Here is a 23,465-nt window from a genome sequence, read left to right on the forward strand (position 1 = left end):
TAAAATAGAATAGTGTGCCCGAGTTTACCTTTAAGGTAGAGAACTCTAACCCAAGAAAGTGGAAGACCATGGCTATGGCACTACCCAAGTCTAGAGAACAATGGTGTGATTTTGGAGTGTCTTTCTTCTAGAGGAGCTGCTTACCATGGCTAAAGAGTCTCTTCTATCCTTACCAAGAGGAAATTGGGTACTGAACAATTATAGTGCAGGAACCCCTTGGGTGAAGAAGAATTGTTTGGTAATCTCAGTGTTGCCAGGAGTATGAGGACAGAGGAGAATATGTAAAGAATAGGCCAGACTATTCGGTGTGTGTGTGCAAGCAAAGGGAAAATGAACTGTAACCAGAGAGAAGGATCCAATGTAGTACTATTATTTGCCTTTGACTCCTGATAGCTTCTATGTAATTTATTATTATTATTACAAGCTAAGCAATTGATATTATAATGTAGCATATATTTGATTACATTGTGGGTCATTATTGTGTCTTAGCAACTTCCTGTTGGAAATTGATTATACAGTGTGTTTTGTGTTGTCAATGGTACCAGTAGATTGGGTTTGTGCGTGTATTGTACCACTATATAAGGGTAAGGGAGATGTGCACGAGTGTTGTAATTCAAGGGGTATTAGTATGTTGAGTGTAGTTGGAAATGTGTATGATAGAGTACTGATTAATAGGATTAAGGATAAGACAGAGAATGCAATCTTAGAAGTACAGGGTGGTTTTAGAAGAGGTAGGGGTTGTATGAATTAGATTTTTACAGTTAGGCAGATATGTGAGAAATATTTAGCAAAAGGTAAGGAGGAGTATGTTGTGTTTATGGATCTGGAGAAAGCGTATGATAGCGTTGATAGGGAAACAATGTGGAATGTGATGAGGTTATATGGAGTTGGTGGAAGGTTGTTGCAAGCAGTGAAAAGTTTCTACAAAGGTAGTAAAGCATGTGTTAGGTTAGGAAATGAAGTGAGTGATTGGTTTCCGGTGAGAGTGGGGCTGAGACAGGGATGAGTGATGTCACCGTGGTTGTGTAACTTGTATGTTGTTGGAGTGGTGAGAGAGGTGAATGCTCGAGTGCTTGGACGAGGATTGAAACTGGTAGACGAGAATGACCATGAATGGGAGGTAAATCAGTTATTGTTTGCAGATGATACTGTACTGGTTGCAGACACGGAAGAGAAGCTTGGTCGATTAGTGACAGAATTTGGAAGGGTGTGTGAGAGAAGGAAGTTGAGAGTTAATGCGGGTAAGAGTAAGGTTATGAGATGTACAAGAAGGGAAGGTGGTGCGAGGTTGAATGTCATATTGAATGGAGAGTTACTTGAGGAGGTGGATCAGTTTAAGTACTTGGGGTCTGTTGTTGCAGCAAATGGTGGAGTGGAAGCAGATGTACGTCAGAGAGTGAATGAAGGATGCAAAGTGTTGGGGGTAGTTAAGGGAGTAGTAAAAGATAGAGGGTTTGGCATGAAGGTAAAGAAAGTTCTGTATGAGAAAGTGATTGTACCAACTGTGATGTATGGATCGGAGTTGTGGGGAATGAAAGTGTCAGAGAGACAGAAATTGAATGTTTGAGATGAAGTATCTAAGGAGTATGGCTGGTGTATCTCGAGTAGATAGGGTTAGAAATGAAGTGGTGAGGGTGAGAACGAGTGTAAGAAATGAGTAAGCAGCTAGAATGGGTATGAATGTGTTGAGGTGGTTAGGCCATGTTGAGAGAATGGAAAATGGCTGTCTGCTAAAGAAGGTGATGAATGCAAGAGATGATGAGAGAAGTACAAGAGGATGGCCAAAGTTTGGGTGGATGGATGGAGTGAAGAAAGCTCTGGGTGATAGGAGGATAGATGTGAGAGAGGCAAGAAAGCGTGCTAGAAATAGGAATGAATGGCAAGTGATTGTGACGCAGTTCCGGTAGGCCCTGCTGCTTCCTCCGGTGCCTTGGATGACCGCGGAGGTAGCAGCAGTAGAGGATTCAGCGTTATGAAGCTTCATCTGTGGTGGATAACAGGGAAGGGTGGGCTGTAGCACTCTAGCCGTACCAGCCGAACTCGGTTGAGTCCCTTGTCAGGCTGGGAGGAACGTAGAGAGTAGAGGTCCCCTTTTTTGTTTCGTTTGTTTGATGTCGGCTACCCCCCAAAATTGGGGGAAGTGCCTTGGTATATGTATGTATGTATTTACTAGGAGTGGGAATTTATCTTTTCATAGTATTCTATAACTATTCATGATGATATGGAGTGATGTTTTTATGTTGATGTCATCAATAAGAACCTTGCCATGACTTTTGAAGCATATTTCATAGTCAGTGTTACAAGGAATATCAGAATGACAGGGAATTTGCATATCATTAATGTAATTATTTTTTACATTTTTTTTGGCTGCTGACTATTTTATTCGTAATTGATTTTTAAGCTTTAATGAACTGTAAAAGAAGGTGAACTTACTGCCATTTTTATCCAGGGATGCAGAAACACAAAGACAACAAGAATGGGAGAAGCAACGACTGCAAGAGCTCATGAATGTTAGACAGCGACAACAAGAAAATCTCTTGTCACTTAAAGCAAAGAATCAAAGCTTGACCATAGAATTGTCCACGAAAGTAAGTACTATATATCTTATTATATTTTTTCCTAACATATATTTATGCGAATTTTACCCTGATACAACTGTATAGAATATTCCACTCGCTTCATTGTTATTCACATGGGAATTGTGCTATTTTAGGAAGATCGTGTAAAGGAACTAACTCAGAAAATTAGTGAAACGAGACAAGGTGTGACTGAGGTCAAAGCAACGATCGATACGATGAGATCTACTCGAGATACCTACATGACAGAGATGAATCAATTAAAAGCATCTGCTCGAGATCAGAACCAAAGGTTTGTGTATACTGTATTACTATTTTGTTGGCAATGTGGCATATAATTTATAGTACTGTAATTTTTCATGGATTCAATATTTATTTGCCTAGTTGGGTTTGTAAATTTTCAAATCAAAATGAAGTGGCAGAGTTGATTATTGGAAAAATTCAAAAAGTAAAAGTATCAGTAAAGTTATAACAGTACTGTAGTAGGAGTGGGGTCTTGGTTAGTGTGTTCTTGTTGAGAGCTATGGTTTTAGTATCAATGGGAAATGTTGGTATTAATTTCCTTTTAACTTTGCAGATTACTGGCTCTTAACCAAGAGAAGGCACGTCTTAAAGCTCGCAATACTGCGGCTGCTGGAGCAAGTGGTGCGGAGCAAGCAGCCATAGATGCCTCATTTACAAATAAACAGATGGTTATCAAGCAGTTGCAAGAGAAGGTTGAAGAATTAGAAAAAGAGGTCAGTACAGATTGAGAGATTATTTTTGATATTTTAAGATGAATAACAGTTGAATATTTACTTTGAATATTTCTGGGTAATTGGCCAGTCCTTATAATATTTAGTTGTTTCTACATGAATACAAACCCTTACTATTTATATGGGTTTACTCCCAAGTCACTCAATTCCTGATCGTCCCAGTTGATGTACGTATTTACGACCACTTCCACTCTGTTGTGCTTTAAGCATCTGCTTTGCATTTTCTTTTCACTTATCTGCATGCAAGTGATTATTAGTGCTGCTCAAGGTACTGTAGTATGAGAACCTGCCCCCGCCTTGATTGACATCCATGTGGTGCCTTCATGGGCCAGGTCTAGTTCGATCCCCATCCTGTATGGCCGGGTTGCTTTTGCAGATAATGTACAGATTCCTTTACTTGTGATTTTTGCAGCTAGTGGCTGCCTTCCCAATGGGAGAGATATAATGTCTGCTGGATTTTGTGGAGTGGCTCCCTTCCCAGTGGGAAAGATATAATGTCTGTCATAAATAGGCAGCAAAATGAGATCATTCCCTATTTGCTTCTTCCTTTTCTGGGGACAAAAAGCAGAAGCCTTCTCATGGATACACGTGATATCTCTCATATGGATCTTTCTTTATCAGAGCTTTCCGAAACTCCGGTAACCAAGGATAGCTGCCATATTTTTTTAGGGTCCTGAATGGACAGTCCAGGAGAACATATTTTTTTGTACAGTTAATAAAAATCAAGATTCTTTTTTTTTTTAGTTATATTTATGGTCATCAGTGAGATGACCATAATACCGCATCTACTTGTCACAGGTTTGATGTGCTCCTTTTCTTTCATCAAGGGCAAAAAAAAAAGAATTTAATTCACTTCAATCGTGTTGGAAAAAGTACAGGTTTGATGTGCTCCTTTTCTTTCATCAAGGCTGAAATAGAGAAATTTATTTATTTATTTCAATCGTGTTTGAAAAAAGTATGTTATGTTAATTGTAATTCTTTGTCTGTTTGTTTATATATTTCCAATTATCATGTTATAGTTAAACTAAACAATGAAGAAAGGGCAGACGATAATTAAATACTGTATGCTGAAGTGTTAAATTTGCCCAGATTAGAATAGATTTTGCTGGTACTGTACTGTCTTACTCATATGTGGCCATTTAGTACATATGACCCGATTTAGGTCGTATTAAGGGGGGGTTCACACTTCACAGCTTGGGGGAAACAAAGAGAAAATCCGTTCTATAGTTAACACTATTATGAGAGAGGGTCATGCACAAATGAGATTCAGTTTGTTAATTTTCCACAGCTGCTATATTCTATTTAAGCTACAAGGGCGCCCTTTAGTTTATCATTACGTTACTTTACTAAGAAAAAGAGCCCTCAGAGAAATGGTACTTGTTGGCACTCATTGCTGGCACCCGTGACCTGGACGTAGGTCTAACCACTCAAGCCTCCCAACTCTAACTGCCAAAGCCTATGGGGCAAGTTCAAGCGCCCACCTCAGCCTTTATATGCCTGATCGATGATTGGCTGTTTTGACCTGAAAGTCTTATGAGAACCAATAGAGAGAGATTTTGGGGACACTAACTTTTAACGAACATTTTTGAGTGCCCAAAGCCACGCCGATAACGACATTCTCAAAGTGGCACCCAAGCCACATCGTAACCGTCTTTCCTTTAACAAAGAAGACAAATCTGTTGACATTCACTTATTCCACACAGTAACAACCTGACTGTGCTTAGCTCACCACTCCCTTCCCAAATTTTTACGTCCCGTAAAATTCACACTTATCAGATTTTTTCTCAAAACAATTTTTTTTTTTTTTTTTTTTTTCTCCACTGAACACAATCTTTCTTTTTCCACTAGATGTTGCCTCTGAGTACCATCCTCTTCGGGAGCATGCAAACATTAAAATTAAATACCTAAATCAAATCAGAGGGCCGGTTGGCGTGTTACAATTGCAAGTTACACAAAGATGAATATCACGCTCACAATAGATCATACAGAAACACAAAATCAGGTTTTAATACATCATCACCGAAATTTGGAGCACAAACTCAGAAAAATAATAATGTTTCAAATGCAACAAAATTTCATAAGGACCAACAAATCATCACATACACAAAATAAAGAAAATGATAAAATTTAAGAGAAATCAAAATGAATAACTTACAATCCCAGCACTCTTTGATACAATTACCATTATAAGAAAACCATTTCTAACACATCCGTGACACTGCAATAAAGAGCAAACTCAAACAGTGAATAATAATAAAAAGAAAAACACTTATCAATAACCGAGCAACATTATTTCTCCTGAAAAACAAAAACATAAGTAATGATGTTCAATTTTCAACCCATAATTAACCATTTCCTGTAATAGCGCTGAAAACCTCCACCGACAAATGAAATTCTTTAAATACAGTACAACAAAAATGGAAAAACATACATAAAAGCATTGGTAATAGCAAAATAAGTATCAACATAGGGTAACGAAATTCGAATTAATTCCAACATAAACATAAATGCAACAAAAAATGTCTCAGTTATCTGTCACCACACTGAAATATATATATATTTTTTTTAACCAGCACAACAAAGTAGAAAACATACATAAAACCATTGATAATAGCAAAATTGGTACCAACACAAAATAATGAAATTTGAATTATTTCCAACATAACATAAATGCAACAGAAATTTCTCAGTATGATTAATGATATACTCGTGATATGCTTAGAACAAAACCAAAAAAAAACTAAACAAAATTTAATTCGTCTTTTCACAAACACTCGGAATGAACATACGTAAAAGAAACCTGAGTTTTATGACCTCAATCACCTCGTGGTAGACATTATCTCAAGGCCCACGTTTTCTCGTACTCTCTCGTGCTTGGAGGACGGCACGGACAGACGCTTGTGCCTCCTCCTCACCTTCCTCTCGCCGGTAGCCCGCGGTAAGGGGGTACCTACTCACTTAATTACTTGCTACTTGGGAGAGTAGACCTAGGACGTTAATACGCCCTTCATTAAACTTAAAAGGTGTTACCGACCATGTTCCGGCCATTGGTACCTCATACCTCATACGGAATAACATTCCGACTTCCATGATCGGGAGCGGGGGTGAGGGGCTGCTGCTCCGCCCCTCCTCCTCCTTATGCACTCCCTGGGAAGACGAACTACCCTCGCTGGTAGGTGGGCATCCCCTACTGCTCACTGGGGGAGCGTCTAGCTCCCCTCCCCCACACTCTGGGGCAAAGATGGCAGGCTGACGCCTTGGCACTCCCGTCCCCAGTCCTTGCGGTCTGACGGACGGCCCGAGGGACCATTGGTCCCCTTCCCGCGTTGTCTTCCTCTTCCTGCGTCGTCTTCCCCTCCCCCTCGTTGGTACAGGGGAAACCTGATTTCTTCTGCCAACGCCGTTTTCCTTTTAAACAGCTTTCAGATGGTGGTTTGTGGCCTGACATCCATAACACTACCGCTGTTCATCGTAGGGCCATAAAGGCCGTAGGTGGCCATCTGTTAGTACCACCCCTCAGTTCCAACAACCGCCAGTCGCCACATCCTACCTCTCAGACCTCTACCTCTTTGAGGTTTTCTTCTAAAAACACCCCATCCTGGGAAGGTTGTCGATGTCGGTTGGGTGTCGGGCTGCCTTGAAGGTTGTGTATCTGCTATCATGTGCGTTGAGAAACCGTTCACCGAGTACCGGGCATACACGAGCTACACAGTCATTTCACCCCCCTCTCTCTCCGTCACTGCCACTCGACGACGAACTTCTCGTGTTAACCATTGTCACTAGTCTTTTGTTTCCACTTTTTCAAAAATCTCACGTCGGCTAAAATCACTTAGCACAGACGTTAATCTGTTAATTACCCCACAACACCTGACACCATTTAATATGACCCGATTTAGGTCATATTAAGGGGGGTTCACACTTCACAGCTTGGGGGAAACAAAGATAGAGAAAATCCGTTCTTAGGTTAACACAATTAGAGAGGGAGGGATCATGCACAAATGAGATTCAGTTTGTTAATTTTCCACAGCTGCTATATTCTATTTAAGCTACAAGGGCGCCCTTTAGTTTATCATTACGTTACTTTACTAAGAAAAAGAGCCCTCAGAGAAATGGTACTTGTTGGCACTCATTGCTGGCACCCGTGACCTGGACGTAGGTCTAACCACTCAAGCCTCCCAACTCTAACTGCCAAAGCCTATGGGGCAAGTTCAAGCGCCCACCTCAGCCTTTATATACCTGATCGATGATTGGCTGTTTTGACCCGAAAGTCATATGAGAACCAATAGAGAGAGATTTTGGGGACGCTAACTTTTAACGAACATTTTTGAGTGCCCAAAGCCACGCCGATAACGACATTCTCAAAGTGGCACCTAAGCCACATCGTAACCGTCTTTCCTTTAACAAAGAAGACAAATCTGTTGACATTCACTTATTCCACACAGTAACAACCTGACTGTGCTTAGCTCACATATAGTGTATATTTTTGAGATTTGAAGGAAGGAGGCTCACTACTGCATAGTAAATAATCGGGAGATATGATGGTTATGACCTTATAATCCCCAGTGTTGAGGGAAATTACTACTAATAGCCCATACTAATGCATACTAAAGTATATTCAACTGATCACTACAAAATATAAAAAAAAATCTGAATCCCTTATTTCTTTGTATGCTTCTTTATATAATTACATTTTATTTTATTTATGCTGAGAGATGTATAAGTGTCAGAGACGGAAACTGGGTATGCCCGAAGAGTAAAATTTACCCAGAAAGTCAGCAGACAAGAATATGTTATGCTAGCAATGTCTTACTTGTGTAGGCATTTGGTATAAATAGCATATATATTTCTGAATTTGAGGGTCAGTGCTCACCCCGAAAAATGATAATTACATCCTTATGATCCCCAGTGGTGAAGTTACCCACCAAAGCCTTAATTAACTCAAAATAAAGTTAATTAAAAATATTCTAAAAAAAACTTTGATGGCTGATTTCTCAAAGCATGAAATTTTCAGAGAAAAATTAAAACTACATTTTTGTTTATTGACCAATATTTACCTTTTATATATGAAAAGATAGGAAATTTGTTCTCTAAAAAATTATAAAAAGGTTTTGGAAAGTTAAAAAAACATATATATATATGAAAAATGAGAATCTTTATTGTTGTCCATATATTTGGAAAAAATTAAGAAAAAAGGGATTTTGACGAAGGAAAAATCTATTTCTGGGCTCAACCTGTGTCGCCCAGTGAAATACTCCTTAAAGCACCATTTCAAAGGTATAAATACTACTAAATATACTAGAGAAAAAAGTTGCATGGAATGCTAGGAATATATCCTGCTCGCTCACCCTTAAAGGGTGTCGGTATTAAAACTGGGGCGAGTGATACCACTACCAGAGATCCCTCTCCAATTAGACTTCTCCCTCCTCAAAATCCCCCGTTACTACGAGTGTTTATAAAATTTTTGATAAGTGAATTATCTTTAAAATACTTATAAATTATTAAAATCGGTTGAGAAATAAAAAATTAGATTAAGTTTGAAATGACACCAAAATAACATTGTTTTAATGGAGTCAAATTCAGGTCCCTTAAAATGCAATAAACTTGACGCAGTCAGGAAGAAGGGATATACGTCGAAATGTTTGTTACTTAAGACTGAAATAACAAGAGCTCTGGCACTCCACATCTTGCCATTAACTGCTATTGTTTTATTACTTCACTAGAGGCATGCCTCTACTGAAAGTATAGAAAATGGGAGTTTTGCTCAATTTTAGTGGTAACTGTCAATAAGCCAAGCTTCTGGAGAAGAAGCAATATGAACATCAGGGAGGTTCGTAGAAATATATCCTGTTTATCTTTGTTTAGTATAATCATTTCTTATCATGCTTATTTTCCTTTTAGTTGTCCTGTAAAGAAGAAGACGTTAATAACAACATCACCGATCTAAACCAAATGAAAGATGACATGAAATTGACAGCCGAAAGATGTGTGGAGATCTACGCGGAGTATTCTACGAAACGAGAAGAGGTATTTTAATTGTGATTATTATTATAGTCTTTTGATGAAATAGCTTTGTAGAGTATTCTTTCACCCCCACATTAAATATTGCACAGGCATTGTTCTTAATTTTGGTCCCTATTTGCACTGAATTAATATCACAGTCACTGTAGCTATTTTCCCTGCACAATTGCTTCTAATTTTGTTTATCCTATTTATGATCATGTCACTCCTTGCTTCAGAGATAAACATTTCAATAAATCTTTTTAATACCGATAGGAGGTACATGATGTTCGATCATTTGTTTTTAAGACTGAAAGCTCTGCAGCCTGTTATACGGAGGTCACATAACCGCTTACTCGGGTGTTGGTTAAAAGCTCCCAAATATAACTATTCAAAGCAGGAATGAAGTACAAATTGCAAAGTTAATATGAGGTTTGATATAATAGTAAACTTTCTCATGAAATGACTTGGTAGTGTCTTGCAGTGCGGGCATGTTGGCTTACATCCTTGAGCAACAGTGATGAGAGACCTTTTACATTGTGCCATCACATCTTGTAACAGATGGGCACAATTAACCTTGAATGATTGAAAAAAAATGCTTAAATTGGTTTGTAGTTTATCTCTGAGTTTGTATCTTTATTATTTGGAAACTCAAATGCTGTCAGTATGAATTAAACTCTTGATATTGTTTCACTGTGAATAATATAGTCGTTACAAAGAAATATAGAGGCAGGAAATGATAAGTGGGTTTATTCAGCAGTTTTAAGATAATTTCTTGTCTTCACTAGAGATTATTTGTATTTGTTCCGTAACCGAAATACAAACCACGCTATTTACAAAGGGTTATTACTTTTAGCGTAGCTGAAATGGCGAGCCATTAGAATTTAACGAGGGTGTATTACCCCCGCGCTAGTTAGCGGGGGGGTAGGGGAGTGGTAGCTAGCTACCCCTCCTCCCCCTCACACACAGGTGAATACTCACTTTCACTTTTGGCTCGGACTGTGACAGACGTCTCTGTCTTGGTCCTCGCTTGGCAGCCATTGTCTGTTTTGTCTTTACTTAATCGCTTACTTTTCTTTTACTCAATATATATGTAAACATGTTTTCATGTTTGTATATATATTTGAGTATAGAAATAAGTAAGTTTCCTTTTCAGATGTGTGTGTGTAGTGTACGATATCTACGTGGAGGCCTCGGCAGTTAGGCCACCACGGCCTAATTTTATGGGTTGCGATCGAGTTTGACTTCGGTCTTTCTCTCTCTCTCTCTCTTGAGGTCGTTCACCCTTTTACTATGTTTTACTACGCCCTTGTAGCTTCCTTCCCGTGTGGGTGGGGTTGCTACGCCGTACATTTTGTTTCAATTAGTTTATGAATCTAATTGTAGTTGTTAATTTTTCAGCTTGTAGAACGATTCCTTTCGGGGTTTTCATTTTTTTCTTTAGTGTTCATTCATTTTTAAATTACATAATTACATAGTTACATAATTATAATTGTTATAATTCTGTTTTGGTTACAGCTCTCCTTCCGCGAGTGTAAGTGGTTGTGAGGGCACGTGCCTGTTGTGTAATTCTTGTTCCTTTTCCTCGGGATTCCTCTTCGGAGCCTTCCCGGGGGAATGAATGTGTACTAATATTATTTGTTTTTTTTTTTTTTACAGTTACCGATCTAGTTCGTTTCTGTAATATAGCAACGGTGTGAGCTGTCTGGTTGAGTCCTGGGGATTCGGCTGTTGCTGCCTCCCCCCTTGTATTGTCGTCAGGGGCGTGTCTCCTTCTACTGGTAGTACTCCCGTGTCGACGGACAGCTCTCCAGTTCATTTTAGAACAGTCAGGAGGCTTGCCTCCTTGGGCGGATAACTTTCCTTCCGAGGGAAGTTTTTTCCTGTCCAGGCTTGAGCTTTTCCTCTTTTGGGGGGTTCTTCTCTTGCCTTTTTTTCGTGCGACTATGCTCTTGGTGCTGAGCGGTCGCACCTGCAGTTTCGCTCAAGGGGCTGGGCAACTGCAGGAGCTCCTCTTCGGAGGATTGCCCCTTTTAGGTCACTGGCTGACCAGTCTCTTCCACGAAGTGTTTCTCTTTCGTTCGCGAGAGAGTACACTCATAGAGACTCCTCTTCGGAGGTTTCTTCTGTTGCTGTTGCTGTTGGCCTCCCTCGCCGTAAGGCCCTCCGTCCGCCTCGTCGTAAGGGCCTCTCATCTCCCTATAAGGGTGCTTGAGGCGCCTTTTTGAATCTCCGTTTGCAGCCTACAACTTCTTTTTCTCGATCTTCCGTCTTGGTGCAGATGGACAGCAGTCTAATCTCGTCTTCCGACGGGCAACGGTCTTCCCGACGGACAACGGTCTTCCCGACGGACAACGGTCTTCCCGACGGACAGCGGTCTTCCGACGGACATCAGTCTCCCGGCGGACAACGATCCCTTCGGGGCTAAGGGTTGCCCCCACGGGGGTTCTTCCCTTGCGTGTCAGGGTTTCCCTGCGCGCCCTTCTGTTCGTCAGCGCTCTCCTGTTCGTCAGCGCTTTCAAGATGATCTTCCCGGCGGTTCCTGTTACGTGCCCTGTGCGCCCACGTTCGCCCTCGCGATCTAGAACTTCGGTTCAGGTCGGGGTCAAGGACTCTTCTTCTTTGCACAGGCTTCCACGCGTAGCCTTCTGCTCGTCAGCGATCATCAGCTCGTCAGCGATCATCAGCTCGTCAGCGATCATCAGCTCGCCAGCGATCGTCAGCTCGTCAGCGATCATCAGCTCGCCAGCGATCTCCGGATCGCCCACGTGTGTTACAGCTGGCACGCCAACGTTCTCCAACACTTCTGAAGGAACATGGTTCGCCAGCTACTAGCTCAACTGCGGATGCTGATCGCCATCGCGCGACCCTCAACTGCAGATGCTGATCGCCATCGCGCGACCCTCAACTGCAGATGCTGATCGCCATCGCGCGACCCTCAACTGCGGATGCTGATCGCCATCGCGCGACCCTCAACTGCGGATGCTGATCGCCATCGCGCGACCCTCAACTGCGGATGCTGATCGCCATCGCGCGACCCTCAACTGCGGATGCTGATCGCCATCGCGCGACCCTCAACTGCGGATGCTGATCGCCATCGCGCGACCCTCAACTGCGGATGCTGATCGCCATCGCGCGACCCTCAACTGCGGATGCTGATCGCCATCGCGCGACCCTCAACTGCGGATGCTGATCGCCATCGCGCGACCCTCAACTGCGGATGCTGATCGCCATCGCGCGACCCTCAACTGCGGATGCTGATCGTTATCGCACAACCCTGAACGATCGCCCTCTTGCGGATGCTGATCACCATCGCACCCTTTCACGCGATTATTCACCTGCGCATGCTGCTCGCCATCGCACAACCCTGAACGATTGCCCGCTTACGCATGCTGCTCCTCATCGCACAACCCTGAACGATCGCCCTCTTGCGGATGCTGATCACCATCGCACCCTTTCACGCGATCATTCACCTGCGCATGCTGCTCGCCATCGCACAACCCTGAACGATTGCCCGCTTACGCATGCTGCTCCTCATCGCACCACCCTGAACGATCGCCCTCTTGCGGATGCTGATCACCATCGCACCCTTTCACGCGATCATTCACCTGCGCATGCTGCTCGCCATCGCACAACCCTGCACGATTGCCCGCTTACGCATGCTGCTCCTCATCGCACAACCCTGAACGCTCGCCCTCTTGCGGATGCTGATCACCATCGCACCCTATCACGCGATCATTCACCTACACATGCTGCTCGCCATCGCTTACCGCCAGCGATCTTCTTCACCTACGCGGCAGCACGATCCCTCGCCGTCACGCCCATTCGCCTGCGCGCCCGCGCGATCGCTCGCCTGCGCGCCCGCGCGATCGCTCGCCTGCGCGCCCGCGCGATCGCTCGCCCGCGCGATCGCTCGCCTGCGCGACCGCTCGCCTGCGCGCCCGCGCGACCACTCGCCTGTGCGCCCGCGCGACCATTCGCCTTTGCGCGACTGTTCGCCCTCGCGCGACCATAGTTCGCGGCGAATTCCACAGCCGGTGGTAGCAGCAGGGACGCGTGCTCCTAGGCGGCACTCGGGATCACCTCCATCCAAGCACAGGTTGGTAGTGCAGGACGAAGACAGGTCAGTACAGCATTCTTCCCACCTTTTCAGGCAGGAACCGTCGTGTCCTCTCCAAAGGATCGCCCGATCCCTTTCACCTTAGCGAGGATTTCGGACTCTGTGTCCTTGGAGCAGCAGACATGGTTTGATCCGCTGGCACGGGCGTTAATGAGGTTTATGAAACCAGCACTCACCGGCCAGGGTAACAAACCAGCGGCTGTCTCTCCTACGCTGAAGAGAAAGAGAGGAGTGGACTTCGTGGTGACTTCCCCCAGGGCGAAGTTGGTTCCCAAGAGGTCGGTCTCGAGGGTCCCCTCTCCTGCACGAGTACTCTCTCCTTCTCCCGCCCTGGAAGGATTTTTGGCGGGGGGGCTTTCCGTTGAAGATTTCTCCATCGGACAAGGGGTGACTGCTTACCTCTTCCTCTGGGAGCTTACCAGGTTCTTTCCCTCCTCGGTTACGGCCCGAGGTTTGGTTCAAGGAAGCTACAGGAAGATCAAGGGTACTTTCCTCCTCTCGAGCTCAGGCACCTTGGCCTTTCGTCGTTAAGTATCTACTTGCGGACAAGCTCGATGTTGTACCATCTGGACGCGCTGACTGAAGGCTTCATTCGGGTGTCTCATCTGTGGAGGTCAACAACCTCAGACACCCTTCCATCCTTGAGAAGAGTTTTGTCTTTGCCCAAGGACAGAGACTTAGACGTCTGCTGTGCGGAGTAAATCGACTTCCGGTTTCACTCCTCCAAGGCGCTTTCTTCCAGACTCTGCAGGGCTCCAGCTCCCTTTTCTTTCAACCACGTCGGCCTAAGTTATCGGCTACGACAACTGGGACAAGGTGTCCAATTGCAGTTTCCTCCTGTCAGGAACAGATGGCACGGGAGACTCCCCGGGGGGGCATAGTCCTAAAAGGAGTTCACGAACTCTAGGATTGCAGGTTTTTTCGCTGGGAGGATGCTTAAGGTTACTCATCCGAATGACAGCTTCCCGATGCCCATTCCCGCACAATCTCTGTGAGTAGCCAAGGATATCGCGCCTGCCGTCTCTGTCAGCGAATTCAGTGTCTCTGAACCTCTATGCCATAGCATCAGCAGAGTTGCCCGGTTGGGCAGAATGATCCATACCTTAGGCGAAGGTCTTCCTTAGGATCATCGACGGCTTCACCCCCGGCCCCCCTCAGTCGATCCTTTCTTGTAAGGAAGGATCTGAGAGGGGATGTCCATAGTCGACCTCTCAGCCCTGATCAAGTTTGTCGTACAAACTTCGGCCAGCGTAGACCAGCAGAATCGATCAGACTGGTAACGAGGCGACAGGACTCCTTTAACCCTGGATCGGAAGGACGGGTACTTTCAGTTTCCATTCCATCCATCTTCCAGGGTGCTCGTCGAATTCAGCCTAAACTGCAAGTATTCCTGCTTATGATGCAGTGTGGCTATCCCGCCGTGGCATAGCAGGTTTGTTTCCCCAGAGAACTCTCCCTGCCTTCCTCTTGGCCGCTCAGGTGCAGACTTCCGCCTCCTCTGCTGTTTGGAGGGCTGGTCAACTCCGGTAGGCTCGGGTTTCGACCTTCTTCAGCGCCGGGAAAAGCTTCCGAATGCTGACCATGAGTGTGGGCTCATGGTATTTTGCTTGGAGCCTTCTCTTCCTCTGCCTCAACATCTGGAGTATCTGGCCATGATATTGAGTCAACCGCCTTACCACGTTGGAAACCCCGCTTCTCGTCCGTCCAGCGAGGTTAAGCAACGTCGGTACTTGGATGGGTGACCACCTGGGGACGCCAGATTCTGTTACCACATCCTCCGAGCCTTCCTTTCGGTTCACCGTGGCAAGACTGAGGAGAGTCGCAGTACCTGTTCTCAGTCAAGCAGAGTTTTCAGCCCTACCTTGGAACGTTTCCTAGTTCTTCTTTCCTCATTGACCCATTTATAGTCCGAACGGTCGCCCCAGGATAAGTTCCATGTGGGGCGATCCAAGTTCCGGTGGCTTCAGGCAATGTTTAACCGGACTCCCTGGCCCTATGGGACCAGCGGAACTATTAAACCTACAATGGGTGTTGACCTATGGAGCCTCTTGATGGTAGTGGATATTCTCGTCCTTTCCCCACATTCTTGATGCGGTTCTCGGACTCGTCAAAGGAAAGGGGGGGGGGGGGCATGTTCCGGTCCAGGCCTATGGTCAAGACCTGAAGGATACCTCTCCATCATTCAGGCAGGCTTAAGGGCCTTAGTCTGGCCCCTCTTCAGATCCTACCGCTCCTGCCAAGTCGCCCCGTTGCGTGTCGACTTCATGCTAACCAGCAGGGGACGCATTTTCACACCTTCACATCTTGCAGTAGAGATATCGGGATGATTGAGATTCTCTCAATTCCACCATCGGCTCTCTCATTCCAGGCAGGGGAATGTTTCTCTCAGACTATCCGAGCAGAGCCTCATAGAGAGAGTGTACCTAGGGGTCTTTGACCTTGGGTAACCAGCAAGTGCTGGTCTGGGGGACCTGATCGCGACAGCTTGGAACCTCAAGCTTCCGCTAGTTTTCCCCCCAGTCTCAGACCCCGAGACTCTGGCAAGATGCATTCCGGTGATGGTGGGACAACTTCGACGCCTGCGTCTTCCCTCCTTTTTGTCTGCGGACAATGGGTCTCAACAAAACCAGGTTGTCTGTCAACCTTTCAATGGGAGAGCTCCACTGGGACTATGTGCAGAACGGTTTCTGGACCCTCTGCTTCCCCTGACGGAACTCCCGGGAGAGCTTCTCCCACGGCGCAGACTACTCAAGCAACCACACTGCGACATCTCTCCCGAACCGGGGCGTCGCTTCGGCTTCATGCCTGGAGACACTACGCTTCCTCCTCTAGAAGAGACAACCCGCTACAGTCGCGGTACGGAGGTCGCGTCATCTGCGATAGTCATCCACAGGGGTCTCCCAGGCAAAGTGAAGAGTCTAAGGTGGTTGGTGCCGTGGGAGATATACTTCTTCCCGTGAGGCCTCTTCTCCAGCAATAACGGTCTTATTGCCTTTCGGCGGGAGGAAACTCCTTTCCGCTCTTGGCAATGAAGCCTGTCGCTCAGCCTTTCCCTGACCTTCAGGCTTAAAGGAATAACTTTTTCCTGCCCGCTGGATCTATCCTCGCTCATGCGAAGCTACGATCGTCCCTGCCCTAGTCGGAGGAAGACCTCCAACTTGGAGCATGGCTCGGACTTTTAGTCCTTTAAGAGATCTTCTCAAGACCCTTTTACGACAGGCCTCGGATTGTATTCCGCCCTGGGTCTTCTGCTCACTCTGGCCACGGCCAGTGTGTAAGCAATCTTCTTGGTCTCTTACTACTCCCCCCCTTTCTAAGGAAGAGGGGAAGGCAACATTCAGGCTCGCTCCTGAGTTGTTGGCTAGACTCAGAATCTGTGGGTCCCGACCCTTCGGTCCGATTCATTCAAGATTTTGAGTCTCCATTCTGTGTCTGATGTCCCAAGACCTTCTCTTTCTTGCCAGTACAGGAATCGAGAGGTTAGCGCTGGGAACAGCTGCAGTTTGGCCTCAGTTGCAGCCGATTTGGGAACACAAGGAGGACATGGGGGGAGAGTCACCAGTATACCTCTTCAGCCCGGACTCAAGGACATTCATCTCGACCTGTCTTCAGACCCTCCCCCGTCACGTCGCCCTACAGCACGATGTTGGATACATCGCAACGTCCCTCGCCTTCGAGTAATACTACTCTGTGACGCAGGTGCTACAAGCTGGAGTCTGGAAGCGTCTGATGACCTTCGCAGCCCGCTTCCTGCAGGGCGTGACCCACAGGAGTCTCGATACGTTTTCTATCGCTCTGTGGTGGCTACACAACAGCTGGTCTAACCTCAGGCTCCTTTTTGGACAGGTAGCAGAAGGTTGAGGGCATTGTTATCAGGTTTTAGTCTGCATGAACGAAAGAAGTATGTCTGGCCCTTACTTCTTTCTTCATCATCCCCTCTACGGGGAAGCAGCATCCTGGTCTCTGCATAGCTGACCTCGAACCTCTGCAGGTAAACCATGCTTCCTTGTGTTCCGAGTATTGAGTCAATACTGTCGCGTCCCCCATACCCTGACGAGGTGGTATTGGGAACGTCTTAACCCAGAGTTCCTTCTGGAACTCCAGGTCAACTGCCTAAGACGGGTCACACTTCTTCCTTCACACACAAGCTTACGTAGGCCACATGGTTCCTTGCGGTGCAAGGAACTTGTGAGGTGCAGGGACTCCTTTTCTCGAGTGCGACTCACTCGGATTCTGAGTCCCCGGGTAAAGCCAAAGCCAGTATGGCTGGGGACTTTCCACCCTTCCTAAGGGATAAGTCACCCTTTGTAAATAGCGTGGTTTGTATTTCGGTTACGGAACAAATGACAAATTCGAAGATAATTTGTATTTTTCCTAACCATACAAACCTTAGCTATTTACACATATTTGCCCGCCAGCCCTGTCCCCCAAGACAAGTCCTACCTCTAAGTGAAAGTGAGTATTCACCTGTGTGTGAGGGGGAGGAGGGGTAGCTAGCTACCACTCCCCTACCCCCCCGCTAACTAGCGCGGGGGTAATACACCCTCGTTAAATTCTAATGGCTCGCCATTTCAGCTACGCTAAAAGTAATAACCCTTTGTAAATAGCTAAGGTTTGTATGGTTAGGAAAAATACAAATTATCTTCGAATTTGTCATTTTTACTTTCTTTATTATTATTGTCTACTGAAACATATTAGTGTCATTTTGTTGACAGCCTTTACACATATCCTAATGCTGATTTCAGTTTTGCAATTGACATCCTTTATATTACCGTGTAAAGGGCAAAATTTTAAGACCAGTTCTGGATGAAAAAAGTTAGTGTTTGCCCATTGCAGGAGAGATACTTTTGGAATTATGAAAATATTTATTTTCTTGACCTCTGTTGTGTTGTTAAGGTATTCTAATTGCATATGGTTCATTAATAGGTTAGTAGTTTGGAAGGATTGACTTGAAATCATATAATATACTCATTTTAATCATGGTATATAGTTTTATGTTTAAGTAAAATATGAATATTTACCAGTAATTTTATCTTTAGTTATTTATAGTACTATACTCGGGCTATGTTGTGTGAACCTGTTGGTAGGCTAGCCTAGTTATCCGAAACCTAGATTTTCCATATTTGTACTGGTAATTAATTTTTCTGCTTACATAGTAGTTTGTGCTACTAACAGTGTCATCATCCTCCGTTCTGTCTAAATTGTTTGAAGTGCTATTACTGTATGCCAATACTTCGAAATCCAAAATAATTAAATAAAGACAATTTTGTATCATGCTTTTGCCAATCACACCACTTAAAATCGAAACCATTGCTTTGTTTAAGTTCCATCGGCGATCATAACAAACAAACGAACGCATTTAGATATGTGTATGTTATCTTTTCAGCAATAGCCATCTTACCAAGTATTGGTTATGTAATGATAATGTTATTATTAATATTGTTTTACTTACTTTATCTTTAAAAATTCATTATAAATGAAAAAAAAAAAAAAAAAAAAGAGTGATTTTGTCATGTTTTTCCTAAAAACGCTCCCTAAAACAGTAAAGGTTTAGTTTACGTTTCATTGCCGATCATGACGAACAAACAAACGCATTTACACATGCAAGGGATAAGTAATGATACCAAGAGGTTTAGTAAAGATGTTACTATAAATAAAGATTATAATGTGTGTGGTAAAATAATTTTAATAAAAGTTTGGTAACATTAGGCTGGCCTGAAATATCCGTTCGCCTATTATATAGAGTATGTAATCAAAACTTTTTTTTAAAGAAAATTTTTGGGTTCGCCCTTTATATGGGGTCGTCCTTTACGCAGTAATATGCGGTGTGCAAATTTTTGATGAAAGCTCCATTTTTATTTGACATTTAGGTATAGTAGTTCTGTAGTTTACTGCTCTAAAGACTGCTGTATTAGTATTTTTTTAAATGATGAAAAAGGAAGCAAAAGACCAACCAGTTTGAAAAAGTTTGGATTACGTGAGTGAAAAAAACTCAGATGGAAAGCCCCTGGATACGATGGACATACTGGCTGTAAATGAAACGACTTCAGAAAACTTACAAGATTATTTTGTTGAATGTGGTGTGAAGAGGCAAAACCTGATAAATGGGAGCTAGGAGTGTTAGTGAAAATGGCAAAAAAAGGAGATCTGACTGATTGCAATAATTACAGAGGCATCACACTTACGTCAGTTTCCATGAAAATATATAGTATGCTTATTTTAAAGAGATTAGAGAGAAAGATTGATGAAAAGGTGAGATATGAACAAGCAGGATTTAGAGAAGGTAGAAATTGTACTGACCAAATTTTCATTTTAAGACGTACAGCAATGTGTAGAATAAAGAAATCCACTTTTAATGGCATTTGCGGACTATGATAAAGCCTTTGATAGTGTGCACTGCCCAATTTTGTAGAGAGTGCTGTTTTATTATGGTGTTCCTCTTAAATATGTAAATTTGATTAAATCTGTTTATAAGCATAGCAAGTGCAAAGTTAATGAATTTCCAGTGAACAGTGGAGTACTCCAAGGGAATGTGTTATCACCTATGTAGTTTATACTCATCATGAGTTTTGTTATTCATAGAACAGTTGGGGATGGGGGAGAAGGATTGGATTGGATTGGTGATAGGAAATTAGCAGACCTAGAGTATGCTGATAATGCTGTCCTTATTAGTAGAACACCAGAGGATTTTCAGTGCTTGCTTACCAGAATGCATGAAATATCACATGAGGTTGGGCTCAAGATAAATAAAAGAAAGACTGAGGTGATGAGAATGGAAGATGAAATATCATTGGAAGGAGAAAGGGTCAATGAGGTAGAATCCTTTATATATTTAAGAACTATGATCTCTAATGCAGAATCTTTAGAATTGAAGTTTAATGTAAGATTTGAAAAAGCAAATGAGACAATGACTAAGGTAAGTAAAATTTGGAAATAAAATTGTCTGAAATTACATATTGAAATCAGGCTTTATATCAGTTTAGTGAGATTGGGGTTACTGGTTGGACAAAAGTCATGATATGACAATGAAATAGTAAACAATAAATTTTTTAGATTTGAGAACAAAGCCCTCAGAAGAATATTGGGAATTAAATGGCAGGACAGGATTAGAAATGAAACTATAAGGGAGATTACTTGAGTGCCATATATGGATGAGATCATGGCGAGGGGTAGATGGAGATGGTTTTGGGCATGCCCTTCGCACTCCCCAAGAGAGATTAGTTCACCAAACATTTAACTGGGTTCCACAAGGCATTAGAAGAGTTTGGAAAACCCAAGCAAACATAGCTGAGGACTTTGTAGCATGAAGGTAATAGATGGTGAATGGAGAAGTATTGATTTAAAAGATCAAGATAGAGACGACTGGTGAAATCTAACTGAGGCCCTTTGCATCAATAGGCGTAGGAGGAGATGATGATGAGTGAAAAGTCATAAGTAGTGTTTAAAAAAATCATAAATGTATGATTTCAGTAATTTTGAAGAAATGCGAAAGTTTGCTTTATAATTATCTATAGCCAAAAATTTGAATTGGAATTATGTTAGTTATACAAGTTTGGGTTTCTCTTTTGCCCTTTTTTCATTCAAGATGTAGCATTGTACAAAGTACTTGAAGTACTTGTTTCTAGAAGTTTAGACTTGAATCATTTCGACGAGTAGTCACTGTACATCACTTTACAACTTGTAGAGAGGCACCATTTGTAGTGTACCTTGCACAACTCCCTGTACAGGATATTATAAGGTATTTGCAATTTTTAGCCTCCCAAGCTGAACTGCTTTTTTCTGTCTAGCTCACAAGCACTTTATTACAGAAAAACTATGGCTGTGCATCTGTTGTTAGGGTCAAGACTAAATTGTATTTTAGTGGATAGTTATACCTTTAACTACTTATTTTTACAATTTCTCTTAAGGGTGTTCAAATAGGTTGAGGCTTTTAGTCCACAATGAAATGATGAGTTAATTATGAAGATACTGAGGTTTAATTGTATGGGTGATTCTTTTTAATGTTTAACAGGATAGTTGTGCCTTATGCTGTACTAAAAAAGATATCTTTTATTGTAAAAAAATGTTTTGTATTAATTTAATTTTTTGGTCAGCATTACAACACAGGGCATAGGATTTATTTTTATTTGATCTAAGATTGTAGTTGCCTGTGAAAGAAAATTATGTTTGCCTCTCAGAAAACCAGCTGTTGTTATGGGACACTTGTTTCTTTTTTGGAGAATAGTGCTAAAATTAATGGTGCTTTGTTGTAGATTGGGGACTACAGGTTAAAAACTCTTCCTCATGCATTAGCTGGGTCAAAGGGCAAAATGGATATATTTAAAGTTGATATATGCCATGTAGTGGAAGATTGGTGGTGGCACATAGTATGAGGCTTTATTGTTGTTTCTTATGAAAGTTTTTGGTGACAAGCACTTTCAATGCTGACAATCATAATATGACGTTGGCTCCTTTAGTACCTTGCGTCTAATTTCTTTAGTCTCTTCTAATTTAGTTAGTCAACTTTTTCAACTACAGCATAGTTCAGTGGTAACCTTATTTTGGGTATGTTGTTTGCTGGTTCGTTCATTCGTTTTAGATAGCCTTATCTTATGTAAAACATGGGCTCTTGCGTTGACACCCCGTAAGTTTCCTGGTCTTAAACAACACATTGTACTTGTGGTTTATCTTTTTAGATGAGTGCTGCATAAATTACCAAATGTTTCAAATTGTTCTAAATTTTTTTTTATTTTTGATGGCCATGTGGCCCCTCTAACTGCATCACTTTCGGGCTTTAATACTATATCCACTCTCTTGGATCTCTTCCTACTTACAATAGGTAGCTGTGGTGACTACATGAGCTTTACCATGCTTCAAGTTTAGTTTTCATTTAAAATGCGACTTGTTAGTTTCCTTAAACTACTAAGCTCTTACAGTAAATAATCCTATACATGATGTCACTATAAAGAGGGAAGAAATTTGGGAAAGATATTTTTTAATGCCTTTCATCAAGGAAGTTTTTTTCATTTGTATGAGTTTCATTGGCTTGCAATTTTATTATCAAAATTAGCTGTCCTGCTATTAGTATAATGTTTGTTAGTTTGTTCTGGCTGCAAACTGAGAGAGATATGTAAATTGAAAGTAACAGTATGAATGATTGACATTCCAAACAAATGAATAATCTCATCACTGAACTTCATGATTGTAACTGACTTCGCATCCTGCAAACTACTATGTACTGTTGTTTGGATTTTATTTTTCTAATAATCTTGTTGAGGATTTTTTCTTAAGAATGATTCGTAAAAATCTACTGACTGCACTGGAGTTGAACATTATGTTTGAAATTAAAACATATAGGACCAGGATTTTTTGTCAGGTAGATGCAGAAATCATGAACTGAATTCAAAGTAAATTTGAGGTAAGCTTGCTCTTTGCATATATTTTTCTTTTTTAATGATCACTATTCCTGACCTAGAATGCTGGGAAGATCGTGTTAATGTTAATAAAAACATTTCAGATAGACAAGAAAGGGCTTTTAGTTCCATTTCAGGTCATTCCTTACAAGTAGCTAGTTGTTGAAGATCTCAGATATTTTAAGAGTACTCATGTATAATTAGATTATTCATATTTTTAACTTGAGCTTCAGTCTGCTGGATATCCTTGCACACTGTGTTTAAAGTTTTTAATGTAGATTTATGCAGTCTTGTGTATTTTGTTAATGATTTTCATGAAATGTATATATAGTTAGTCACTTGCATGTTGACAGATGGAAGTTTTAAGGAAGATATATAAGTGATAGTGTACACTTGTTCCTGGGGTACTGCATTTTCCACATTGTTATGGTTATTTGTTTCATGGCAAACCAGTTGCTAATATGCAACCCACTTTTATGGTCTTCTAATGTCTCAATCACTATGCTATCAAGTCTGTTGGATAAAGGAAGAATGGTGGTAGAAATGGACTCGCAGGTTCACAGCAGGTAAATGCTTACCATTTGTGTGCCTGCAGTGCTGCTATTAATTGAGCAGAGATTCCTAC

The 23,465-nt window shown here is 42.6% G+C and overlaps 1 protein-coding gene across 1 annotated transcript in view; it reads left to right on the forward strand.

Moving 5' to 3' along the window:
- Positions 1-23,465, forward strand: part of LOC137615380 (intersectin-1-like) — a 377,240-nt gene that overhangs the window by 76,981 nt on the left and 276,794 nt on the right. Inside the window, exons 13-16 of the mRNA XM_068345199.1 lie at positions 2,450-2,588; positions 2,714-2,868; positions 3,154-3,313; positions 9,230-9,355. Coding sequence (XP_068201300.1) covers positions 2,450-2,588; positions 2,714-2,868; positions 3,154-3,313; positions 9,230-9,355 — 580 coding nt within the window. The remainder of the gene's footprint in view (positions 1-2,449; positions 2,589-2,713; positions 2,869-3,153; positions 3,314-9,229; positions 9,356-23,465) is intronic.

This window comes from Palaemon carinicauda, chromosome 21, assembly GCF_036898095.1.
Source record: "Palaemon carinicauda isolate YSFRI2023 chromosome 21, ASM3689809v2, whole genome shotgun sequence".
NCBI lineage: Eukaryota > Metazoa > Arthropoda > Malacostraca > Decapoda > Palaemonidae > Palaemon > Palaemon carinicauda.